Genomic DNA, 11857 nt, shown 5'->3' with positions numbered 1-11857 from the left:
CTGAAAGAACAATCATTACAAATCTTTTTTATTTCAAGATTCTTCAGTGTTAGTTTCCACAAAGATATGTAATGTGCACATATAACAAAAAATGTACAAAACAAGAGCAATATTTATCAAAATCGTATACTACAGAATGATAAACAAAGGAACCGAAACTAATCCATCTTTGGAAACAAAATCCCGGTAGCAAAGAGATAGTACTGTACTAGAGATCTGGAAGCGCCAACGAAAATCATTCAACATGAGATAATGTTATACAATATGTTAACATTTTAACCTCAATAGAACCGAACAGAATCTAAAATCCGATTCCACCTAACACTAAGACCAGTATCAAGCTATCATCTCTGAAAACACAACAGACTGTCCGAAATGCGCTACAAATTATCAAACATTTCCTTCCCAAATATCCTCCCTTCTCTGGATACTTTTCTGTTTTCGATCGCGAGCCTCTTTTAGCTGCTCCACTTCCTGCTGCCTCACGTTCCTCGACACGGGAATTGTCACACCGAGTGCGCCGCCCAACATCCGGCGCGCCGTTCCCACGTTGATATCCGGTCGATCGCGCCCCGCATCTCCATCGTCCAACTTTAGGTAGAATCTAGCCTTTCTCCGTGTCTGATCGCCCGCGTTCTCTAAAGTTTTCAACACAATCTTCGCACCGGTATTTCGCATTCTGAGAACATTGGCGGCTGAAGCTGCACTGGAGAAAATGGCCAGAGCATGGTTATCATCCACCCACTTCAAGTCGTAGTATTCCGCCGTGATCAGGCGCATTTGTTTGTCCAGGTCAGCCGTGGAAAATTCCGTAGGAATTTCGGAAACTTCTAAAACATGACTAAATTCGGCACCGCTGACGTCGCTGTCCGGTGAGAAAACCTGGTAATTTCCCTTGGACTGCGTGACCGAAACTTCTCCGAACGCCTTCAACAGCTCCTTGTGCACAGCATCAGCCAGCTGCGGAAGCGGATCGCGCGGCTCAGGTCGATACTGAGCACTACGGATATTTGGACTGCCAGAAAGTTGCGGACGTTTCATGATTTTCACACCGTTATCGCGATGATCCATCGAAGCATTCTGTTCCAGGCGTTCACGGAGATCAGCCAGATTACGCTTTTCACGCAGCTCCTGCTTAAAATCTGATTCCGAATACGGCTGAGACAGATCGCGCGTTGCACGCTTCCAATCAGGAGAAGGTGGTTCCTCACGAATGCGGTACAGCGGAAATCCTCGGTATTCCTCTTGATCACCAACGCTGTCACTCAAGAGAAAAGTACCAGGGTTTGTTAAGTTGGAATCGCCGGATTCGGATTTCCCAGTTGACGATACCACAGACGAGTCAACTAAAATACATTTCTGTAAGCCAAATGGGACGATTTGAAAATAGCAACACACCGATCCCAGTTATGTACGAGTATATGTCATCTAGAATGATAATATTAAATTTTCTTGTACTGAAGACGCATTCGGTTAACTTACGTTGTCCATTGACATCTCCGTAATAAGCGGAACATTTTGAGTCTGTGGTCGGTCGACTAGGGGAGGGTGTCGGCTGCTGTTGTCCAAATCGCGGTCTGGATGAGCTGGATCCACTCTTATCGTCTGCTACAAAAATTCTTTAAAAATCGAGTTTTAAAAGACATTATTAAAACCGGTGTTGCCCACCGCTGCGCGAAGTTTCCAGAGTCATGTTTTGCAGTTCATCGGCACTGTTTATCTGTGAATCCCGGGAATTGGGTGGCTGCGACGATCCAAATCGCGGCCTAGAAGGCCCCGATACGCGCTTCTCGTCTACCAAAAAGATTCATAAACACCCATTTACAAGAAAGAAATAAAAAGCGTTAATTCCCACCACTACGCGAAATTTCGGGAGTCACGTTTTGCTGTACATCAGCAAACCGTGTATCCTGTGAACTGTCGGAACTGGTTGGTTGCGGCCCAAATCGCGGTCTGGACGAACCTGATCCACGCTTCTCTTCTGAAAAATATTAAATAATCTCACAAAATAAAAACACTGAGCGTTATTTCTTACCGCTATGCAAAGTTTCGGTTTTCGTGTTCTTGGGCAGACTGTTAGAAGATGTATTTAGCGCATTGCCGGGAGAAGTCGACTGCACAGGTTTGGACACAGGTCCAGGCAAATGCGATTCTGGCTTCGCACCTGCTAACAAATTTTCGAATTCAGAACCGCGGATGACAGCTACAGCGAGCTATCTTTACCGTTATGTGCAACCTGGGAATGCGCGCTTCGTTCATCGCTGACGCGTGAATACGAATCAACAAGAGAGGACTGCGATCCCCCGAACCTTGGCCTGGACGAGTTAACGGATCCCCGTGCCTTACCTGTCCAAAACAAAATAAACCGTTGTTGAAAATTACGACATGTATGTAAAAAGAAAAAAAGTATGAGCACTCACCGTGCGGTGATATTTTAGAATCGTTCAGATCTTCCTGACTAGCAACGTGTGAATTCTGCTGCGACGGTCCGAATCTGACCCTTGATGAATTCAATCCATGCTTTTCATCTACGTAAACATTTCGTAAAGAAAATCTCACAGGTCAGTAAAACTGTGGAAATATAACTGTACCGCATCGTGGGATTTCGGGATTCATCTGTTGCTGATGGTCCTTAGCCGAACGCGCATTTTGACCAACCGGAGGAGTCTGCTGCTGATTTCCGAACCTCGGTCTGGATGAATTAGATCCTCGCTTCTCTTCTACCACGAAATTAAAATATAAGAATCAAAAACAGATTTAAAGCTGACGAATAATGCTGTACCGCTATTCGAAGTCCCGGGGGTTATCTGTGCTTTTTCGTTGCTATCAAACAGACTTTGCCGATCAACCTGACAATGAGAGGCAGTCGCCGATCCGAATCTCGGTCTAGATGAATTTGGTCTTCGCTTCTCGTCTATCCGGACAACGATAAAAATTTCAGGTTAAAACAGAATCACACATAGTCTTCCAGCCCTTTTCAGTCATTACCACTGCGTGCTGTTTCGGAATTCGCACGTTCATCTTCGCAAAAGTCAGGCCGATTATTCGAATTAGCGGGAGATTTTAAATCCGATCCGAACCTCGGCCGAGATGTATTACCGTCACGCTTTTCATCTGCCAAAAAAAAATTTAGAAAAGTAGAATCCAGATATGAATACTTTCTTCTTTCTGGATAAGGCACGGGCACCACTTACCATTTTGGAATTATCCACATGTTGTTCACGTTTCGGATAAGCCGTGTGTGTATCACATTGGACTACTTGTTGAGGCCCGAATCTTCGCCGAGAATTTTGTTGCTGTATTTTCTCTGCCGCGACAGTGAGCATATCTTTCGCCTCCGAAGATCTGCTTCCACATCTGCTTTCGCTCATTACTGCCTTGTCGTTTTCTTCAGCCGTTTTCACGTGCAATGAGTCGAGATTCAGTGGACTCGCTGATTCCCTCACAGGTGCAGTCGACCAAGGGCCAAATCGCAGTTGCTGCTTCGCATCTCTCCTTTCAGTGCACTTCGAACCGTTCGAACTTGCACTCGAAATTGCGCGATCCCCAGCTTCTTCCAGCTTCAGTAATGTTTCATCCTGAGCGGCACGCGATGACGGCGAATCCGCGCTCTTTTCGTCTGCTCCGAAGTCCAAGAACGTCGGACTAACAGCAGAATCCGGGATGGCTTCGGAAATGTCGACTGATAGTGTTCCCGATGATGTCCTCACTGATAAAGCACCATCTGAATTTATCCCAAATTCGAAACACTTTTTATATGCCGGCAGTGTGAGCCAACCATAAACTCAACAAAACCAGAACAAACAGTTACAACAACTTGTAATGGTTTAATATGTCGTCGAAACAGTTGACTCTTCGAACTTCGAAGTACGTACTCGTACAATACAATACTGAACACACTGCTTTCAAAACAATAAACTTATACTAATATAGGTACGTACAGTACAATGTTTTGGCTGTAGAGCGTCGTAAAAGGTGCAAATAAGTGTCTGGGGAGCCGGGGGCCCGCGCTATAGCTAGAATTTTCCAGATAATGTACCAACTCAAAGGCTTAACCTTAAATTAAAGCAGATAATTTCTACAAACATGAATTTAATGAAACTATAATTATACTCTATTCTTTTATTTAATAAGAATTTACCTATTGTGATATATAATTACTAATTAGTTATTACAAGAAATGACGTCGGCTTCGCCTCCGCATTTCTTGTGGTCTTCAATGGGTCTGTATTTACGTATTAACATCTCAGATTTTGGCGTAGCATAGTTAATAAACTCCAATAGTGCGAAAAATTTAACTTCATTTAATTTTTTCTCCAACACAGCAATTTTTAAAGAACAATCGGTTTCGCCGTTTCGGGCATCCTGGTACTCATTACGCGTGCCTACTGGCTTTGCAGGTGAACATTGCTAAATTTGAGAAGCGAGAACTTACGTACCCAACTAAAAGCCACAGTAATGGTAGGGCAGTCACTTACTAACCTGGCGGACTGTGTGGTAGTTTGTGAACAAAACTTTGGTTACTCACCCATTTAACGGGCAGTGTGCACTAGATAGCAGTGGTAGTTTGGTCACTCATTCACCTAACAGGAAGTGTGCACTAGATGGCAGTGGTATTTTGGTCACTCATTCCCCTAACGGGAAGTGTGCACTAGATAGCAGTGGTAGTTTGGTCACTCATTTACCTCACGGGAAGCGTGCACTAGATGACAGTGGTATTTTGGTCACTCATTCACCTAACGGGAAGCGTGCACTAGATAGCAGTAGTATTTTGGTCACTCATTCAGTGTAATTATCTCGTGTTTTTGGTCAGTGAAATTAGTACTAATTACCTCGTAGTGATTCGTACTATATTTTGCACAACTGCATTTTACGATTTAAATGCCTGTCTGGGTATATAATGCAGAATTTTTGTCAGCGATCTTCTGATTAAAAGATTTCTGATCAGCGTAATATTTTGGACGTTTCCGCGAAATGGTTAACAGTAAAATGAAAATGTTTTACGTTTCACGCATTTTCTTATGTTCGACAATTAGAAAGGGGCAATTAATCCTATAAGACCCAATTAATCCCTTATGGGATTAACCGAATATTTGTCTTCTTTAAGGTCATTTATTTTCAAACTTAATATTTTTAACATAGCAACAGTAATTTCTTAAATATACTATTCTTAAGTATATACTATTCTTCTTAGACATACTATTCTTAAGTATGGATGCACTTCAGCTTTACCTGGCAGACCCGGCTTGTGGAGGTGATTTGTTTTGTCGCTTGAATGCATTTTCGAAAAAAACGAACACCCTCTGGCCGCGTTTTAGAACATGGGCTTTCCGATGATAGCAGTGGTTTTTGTTTAATTCTGTCTGGGATTCTGGCACTGGTGTATGCATTTTTTTCTGTTCGTGGTAATAAAGATCTAGAACTAGATATGAATACTAACTAAGTAACAAGGGTCCTCGACACTTTGCCGTTGTACCCAATTTTCTCCCGTTCCACCCATCCCATCTGCACGCTTTAAAGTGCTACAGAATCCTCTCAGTGTCGAGAGTGTTCCTGCATCATAAGTTTTCTGCAAAGCCCAATCCCCAAAGTCCAGTGGTCACTCAAAAGCTGTGGCCATTAGCTTAACATGGGCTGTTTGTTAATCCCCAGATTATATTACAATTATTGTTATTACATCGAATTGTCATTGAAATTAGCGAACTGCGAATGAGCAAAATAAGTAACAGATTCTGCTCATGCCTGTTTATTTTGTTCGTGCCTCCTTAATGTAATAAACATCGTGCCATTACATATGCAATTAACCTTTTTACATTATGCAATCAACCTTTTATGATATTATTATTTATTAAGTATTTATTACATATGCAATTAACCTTTTTACATGCTCGAAATCTTAAGACATTATTCATCCGCGCTGGGCTTGTAATTACTAATTACCGTTATAGTTACCGATCCAACACAGTGCCACCATACGGATTTAAGATTCGGTCAAGTTACTGTTCATACTCGTAAAAAATTATCATTATTTTTTAAAAAAGGTAACGCGTTCATTGAAAAGGGTAGCTAACCTCGTTATTTATACTTTTAAAATTAATAAAGCTGTTGTTTACCTTCTATCGCAACCGACTGTGAATCCACCGACCCGGCGGCGCTTTTCGGGCGACGAACTTTAAAATAATCTGCAGGATTTCCGCGAGAGGCAGCCGGCGCATTCGTCCTGTTCGATCCATTCGAGTCTTGGGACTTTGCGAACTCCCTACTTCCTCCTCTGCTGCTTTGCATCCGACGGTCATTCCCTCTTCCAGGGTGTTGATAGGCTAAAGTCACACAGGAATCTTAATCCGCAAAATATTAACAGGCAATAAATGATTGCAATTTACGTTTTTGCGCATGATTACGGAAGTTGCGAGGATAATCACCGGAACCGTCGTAGTTTGGTTCGTACTGCTCAATTTCCCTCCAGTGCGATTCCTCCTTTGCTGTAGGGTATTTTTTGTACTGCGTTGCCATATCGGCTGGTGTAGTGGATGCAGAACGAGCTTGAGTTTTGGATGAATGATTTCCCGTTGAAAAATTAGTCAGTCTGGCCGACGCGTGCAACTGCGAATCTCGAGAGTGGTCAAGTTTAGTACCATCCACTTTGGGGCTATCTCGGCGACTTCTCTGCGGCGGTGGAACGTACGTCTGCATGGCGGGCCGAATTGTTTTACGCGGAACTTCAGCCTTCGGCTGGTCGTTGTTGCATGCGTTTTCATTATCTTCGATCATTTGTACAGCAGGAAAAATATCCGCAGTTAATTGAGAGGATGTTGTACGATGACGACTCTCGCGGAAAGACACCGTTAATCGACGATCATCACCCGAGCCAATGGATTTGGTAGTAAGAAAGGGAAAACGGTTCTGAATGAGTTGATGGATGTGATAACGATAGCGGTCTAAAAGAGGAGGAAACAAGAGAACTTCAGGCGGATCAGATTGTGGTCGTGCGACAAAGTCTTCGATATCTTTTTCGACTACATCAGTCAATGGATCTTCCCACATGTCAATGAACAGCAACTACGTGCCTGGCGGCCCTGGCCAGTACTATTAATTTAGCGGTTAACCACTTAACCCATTCAAATTTCAATTTCTCCCAAATTCAAAACGTTGACTAACCAGAACCCAAGTTCATCATCCATTTTTGAACGTGCAGTAATCCCTAAACATTAATCGAATTACCAATGAAATCCATTAAAAGGCTACGTGCAGGCTAATTGATACTAATTGCTAATAAAAGGCTAATAATTATTGATACTAGAATTGATATTAGAATTGTTCTGTTTTTATTATTATTTACAAAATACCTAAAAAATGTGCAATCGCGCAGCTAAAAATTTCGTTAAAACCACGTGAAACAGAAAACGCATTCGATGCTCGCCCTGTACGGGCTTGTGTTATTAAACCGCAGACCTAGTAATTGCCAGGGACCAGAGAGAGTACCGCGGCTTTGAAGTGGAAGTGCATGATATTACACCCCGCATCACTCCAGAATAATACGGGCCCATAATCTAATGTTCGACCAATAAGATTGCACATCGTGGCTTAGAATTTTCTGTTTTGGCCAGTCAGTTTGTCTTTTGTGTTGCTGTTGGTGTATTTTTAAGTGCTCATCTTGGAGTCACGATTTTTTGGGAATTCCTCAGGACTCGAAGAGTTGTTCCTTTCAAACTGAGAAAGGCTCATTAGTTACTCGGACTTCCTACCATCCATTGAGTAGGTTACAGGTACGCTAGGCTGCTAGCGATGTTTCACTTTTGATAGTCCCGTACTAACTTAGACAAAATGGTACTGCTCCACTCTCCAGTATATGCTTTTGCGTGGTGATAGTTTAATGACTCGAATCTTAGAAAGTAGTGTATTATTAGTTAGATGGAGAATTGTTGTACTTATGTTCTGAGTTTTCCTGCCGGGTGCACTGTAATGATGCACTGTCATTATGCATTAATTACGTTTATATTGGGCCTTTATTGGCACACAGTATACTTGATTACGCCACTTCTGATTGTTGTAGAGAGCGTTCAGTCGCGTGCCTGTCGTAACATGGCCCGAGTGAGGCCACTACTCTTCTCCGTTTTCTGGGGGCTGTTGATTGTCTGTGCTCAACGCGGTGGAGTGCTTGCTCAGGACGAGGATGAGCCCAGGAGAGTAGAAACGGAAAGCCCTACTCCCTCGGAGCCACAGACGAACGTCTACGACCTACCTCGCGTGGACAAGAGCAAGGCCTACTTCTTCGAAGCCTTCGCGGACGCCGATATTCTGGAAGGACGATCTCGGTAATTTTTGGTTTGGCACCTATAATAATGCAGCGGTTTTCCATAGAATAGTTTGCTCCAGCTGCGTATTCGTTTTTCTTAATTCGTCGCCTGGAATGAGACTGCCCGCTGATTTACGGAAATAAGCATCTTTGGCACAGCGAAGTTTTCAAACGACAAACTAGAAAGAATTCCTGATTTTTTTGGGCAAGAAGGGAATTTCTCAAAATAACTATTGGATAATTATCATAAATAATAAATATGCTCATTGTGCTGTATTTTCGTTGCACATTCTGTAGACTGTATGTCTAAGGTGCTCGGTACTTTTGTTACACTTTTGGTATTTGTGTGATCTTATAATACTTTATAGTGACTTGTTTGATATTATTGTTTTAAAATTGTAGATGGATTCGTTCCCAGTCCAAGAAGAACAAAGCTGATGCAGCGGAAATCGAAAAATACGACGGTAAGGAATAAAAGTTTCTAGTTGTGGATGGCATTGTAAATGACATTTTTAAAAATTGATCCATCAACTTGATGGTGATATTTTGGTACAAAAACGACTTCATGAAGTAATTAAAATGTGTATTTTATTTAGGTGCTATTTTGAATTTCTATCGGGGTTAGTACACCCATTAACTAATTGAATTATAGGAGAGTGGGCCATTGAATCTACGAATGTCACCCGAATGGAAGGCGACTATGCTTTAGTTTTGAAGGTAAGTGTATAACTTAAGTACTTGGTTTTCATTGTACTTGGTGCTACGCTTTAAACGCAGCGGCCTGATTTTGTCATGCTCATTCTAGAGTTCGGCTAAGCATCATGGAATCGCGGTGAAACTTGATCGTCCGTTTGTGTTCAATGGGAAACCGTTCGTCTTTCAGTAAGCCAGTCAGCTACATCGGGTGGTGTTGCAGCTGTGCAGAAATGCCTAATCCCTTGTGTATGCAGATATGATGTCAAATTTGCCAATGGACAGGAATGCGGTGGCGGCTATGTGAAGTTGATTCAGCAGAAAGCCCTGGATAATCTCGTAAGGGAAAATGGGACAGATCACCTGGTAGTTTATTAGTCTCCAAAGTGATGGGATTATTTTCAGGCGGATCTCAACGATAAAACACCGTATACTATCATGTTCGGGCCCGATAAGTGCGGCAAGGACTCTCATTTGCGGTTCATTTTCCAACATCGAAATCCGAAAACCGGTGCCTATGAGGTAGATAAAAGAAGTTTTTCATTATGATCGATAGTGACATGATGAAAAATCGTCTCAGGAAAAACACTGGAAAGAGCCGAATAACTTGAAAATTGAAGAGTTGGTCAACAGTAAAAAGTCCCATGTCTATACCCTGATGATCCAGCCTGATAACACCTTCAAAGTTTTTATTGACCAAAAGATAGTTGGAGATGGCTCGTTGCTGGTGGACATGAGGTGAAGTTTTCCGTTCGTTTCTTGTGATATTTTGTAGTTTTCGTTTTTTTAATGGATTAATTTTGCAGTCCTGCCGTTAATCCACCTGCTGAGATCGAAGATCCAAATGATACGAAGCCGGAAAACTGGGATGAACGCAAAACGTAATTCGTATACCCTTTTTGTATATGATTTTTTGGGTTAGCTATTGAATTATAAATAACTGAGGAATCTCCTTTGTCATTCAGTATTCCGGATTCCAATGCGAAAAAACCCGACGCATGGTATGGTTTAGTTTTGTGCCAATTATTTTCAAATTGTTATATTTGACACTGGCAAAATATTATTTCACTGATTTCGTCTTAATTTAGGGACGAAGAGGCGCCACGACAAATTGCAGATCCTGCTGCTAAAATACCTGAAGGTTGGTTGGAGGATGAGCCGCAAATGATTCCTGACCTTAACGTAAAGCAGCCAGAGGATTGGTAAGCGCAGATTTTTTCTTTATGCGTAGCTCGGATTTTTGTATTTCATCAGTTGGGCCTTTTGTCGCTAAAGGGATGTGGAAATGGACGGTGAATACGAACCGCCTCTAATTGAGAACTCCAAATGCAAAGGTGTGGGATGTGGCAAGTGGACGGCCCCTCTCATCGATAATCCCCAGTGCAAGTCAGGAGGATGTGGTCCCTGGACCGCTCCGTTGATCGATAACCCCGATTATAAAGTAGCTCTCAGCGAGTTTTATTACGTTGGCGCTGCCCGCTTAACCGCAATGTTTTGCAGGGAAAATGGGCGCCAAGGAAGGTTCCTAATCCTGACTTTTATGAAGACTTGGAACCTTATAAAATGACTACCATTGTAGGGAACTCATTTTAGAATCTTAAAAATTTTTGTTTGCTAACGCGCTTTTGCTGGATAGGATGCGCTGGCTCTTGAACTGTGGAGCATCAGTAACAACGTCCTTTTTGACAGTATCTTGATAACGGATAACTTGGATGTGGCTGATAAGTTGGCACGAGAGACGTGGGCCGTGAAGGAAAACATGGAAAGTACATCCACTTCTCTCCTGGTAATTACTTTCAACACTTTTTCGGTTGCTGCAGTCGAATTGTGATCTATGCTTTATATCTTCCAGGGAGGCAAATTTAATTTCAAATACATCGGTATTGCTGTGGCAGTGGTCATTGGTTTGATAACTTTGGTGACTATGAGAGGCAAATCGCGCCGACAGGCTAGAATGATTGTGGAAGACGATGATTTGCTGGAAGAGAAGACTAGTGAAGGAAGTGCGGGTGCCTCGAAAAAGAAAGAGACCCAGACGGTGGTGGAGGATGATGAAGAAGATGCTGATGATATCCCGCCACCTGGTCTGGAGGGGGAAGAGGGGGCGGGTGATAACGCGGAATCAGCTTCCGCTGGCAGTGCATCGGAGCCGGAAGCCGAACCGATGCTTGATCAGGAAAAAGAAACGTGAGTATCGAACTGGTATCATTTACTTATTGATGCGCCATTGTCACATCAGCGCGCAGAATTAAAATTTGTAAAATGAGTGAGGCGGCTCGGAACTTCCTTTAGTAGTTTGTATCGTGGAAGCCCAAAATCGGTTTACTGCTGTGGTGATGGTTGTGTGCCTTTTCTTGTAGCAAAGTAACAAAACGGTCTCGTGCCCGTCGCGAATAGATGCGGCAACCGGACAGCGGATCCCTGGCAGGCTGAAGATGACGCACTTGATTTTGAATTGACGTTCCGATTGTGTTTTCTAGCTCTTTTTTGCGTTTTTATCTGATAAAATTGACATTTGGTTGACGTGATGTGATATGCAGGCAGTTATTCGAAACAGTGCGGACTCTTCGTTGGGGCAGTTTTGATGTTACTTAGTCGTTTGCTCGGTTATTTGTTGTTGTTGTTGAATGTTTCTTTATAATCATCTGATCAGGAAGCCGTGTTCTTATGTTCTCTCAAATTCTGACGTTTATTTATTGACCCGTGAGGAGTGTGCGAGTATAAATAGTCATCAACTATGCCAACTCAATCGTACTTCAATCCATTATTCCAAATAAAGTAAGCTGTACGTACAGGTATCAATTATAGATCTGCGATTGGGATTTCCTAATATCGAATCTAACTCTGTGAACGAAATTCAGTCCATAC

General features: G+C 42.5%; 2 protein-coding genes across 3 annotated transcripts; one reads left to right on the top strand and one right to left on the bottom strand.

Annotated features, from left to right (window-relative positions):
* Positions 1 to 31: 31 nt before the first annotated feature.
* LOC129589445 (uncharacterized) lies at positions 32 to 7340 on the bottom strand. Its single transcript, XM_055484216.1, has 14 exons — positions 7159 to 7340; positions 6384 to 6938; positions 6114 to 6320; positions 3188 to 3709; positions 2989 to 3114; positions 2783 to 2914; positions 2592 to 2720; positions 2421 to 2528; positions 2224 to 2346; positions 2036 to 2164; positions 1856 to 1981; positions 1669 to 1794; positions 1483 to 1608; positions 32 to 1346 (listed from the first exon to the last, which is right to left on the bottom strand). The coding sequence occupies exons 1-14, from the start codon at positions 7175 to 7177 to the stop codon at positions 391 to 393; spliced, it is 3384 nt and encodes a 1127-aa protein (XP_055340191.1). The 5' UTR covers positions 7178 to 7340; the 3' UTR covers positions 32 to 390.
* Positions 7341 to 7451: 111 nt separating this feature from the next.
* LOC129589254 (calnexin-like) lies at positions 7452 to 11729 on the top strand. Of its 2 annotated transcripts, none has more exons than XM_055483887.1 (16): positions 7452 to 7755; positions 8054 to 8315; positions 8699 to 8760; positions 8949 to 9013; positions 9102 to 9178; positions 9247 to 9328; positions 9395 to 9511; positions 9570 to 9727; positions 9796 to 9870; positions 9955 to 9990; positions 10078 to 10191; positions 10265 to 10430; positions 10490 to 10564; positions 10626 to 10775; positions 10842 to 11176; positions 11350 to 11729. In XM_055483887.1, the coding sequence occupies exons 2-16, from the start codon at positions 8083 to 8085 to the stop codon at positions 11384 to 11386; spliced, it is 1782 nt and encodes a 593-aa protein (XP_055339862.1). In that variant the 5' UTR covers positions 7452 to 7755; positions 8054 to 8082; the 3' UTR covers positions 11387 to 11729. The 2 variants fall into 2 exon arrangements, with proteins under 2 accessions (XP_055339862.1, XP_055339861.1); XM_055483886.1 differs by having other exon boundaries at positions 7453 to 7766.
* Positions 11730 to 11857: the final 128 nt, after the last annotated feature.

This window comes from Paramacrobiotus metropolitanus, unplaced genomic scaffold, assembly GCF_019649055.1.
Source record: "Paramacrobiotus metropolitanus isolate TYO unplaced genomic scaffold, Prichtersi_v1.0 Parri_scaffold0000034, whole genome shotgun sequence".
Taxonomy (NCBI): domain Eukaryota; kingdom Metazoa; phylum Tardigrada; class Eutardigrada; order Parachela; family Macrobiotidae; genus Paramacrobiotus; species Paramacrobiotus metropolitanus.
The sequence above is the reverse complement of the archived record's forward strand: the minus strand, read 5'-3'. Positions and strand labels throughout refer to the sequence as shown.

Excerpts from the sequence above, each read along its gene's own strand:
- LOC129589445 (XM_055484216.1), bottom strand. Across the intron at positions 2,529-2,591 it reads TCCCGAAATCCCACGATGCG|ATGAAAAGCATGGATTGAAT; the intron begins GTACAGTTATAT and ends ATGTTTACGTAG. Across the intron at positions 2,165-2,223 it reads TTCCCAGGTTGCACATAACG|GTGCGAAGCCAGAATCGCAT; the intron begins GTAAAGATAGCT and ends ATTTGTTAGCAG.
- LOC129589254 (XM_055483887.1), top strand. The coding sequence starts at position 8,083 with ATGGCCCGAGTGAGGCCACTACTCTTCTCCGTTTTCTGGGGGCTGTTG. Across the intron at positions 9,179-9,246 it reads GGGAAACCGTTCGTCTTTCA|ATATGATGTCAAATTTGCCA; the intron begins GTAAGCCAGTCA and ends TTGTGTATGCAG. Across the intron at positions 9,728-9,795 it reads TCGTTGCTGGTGGACATGAG|TCCTGCCGTTAATCCACCTG; the intron begins GTGAAGTTTTCC and ends TTAATTTTGCAG.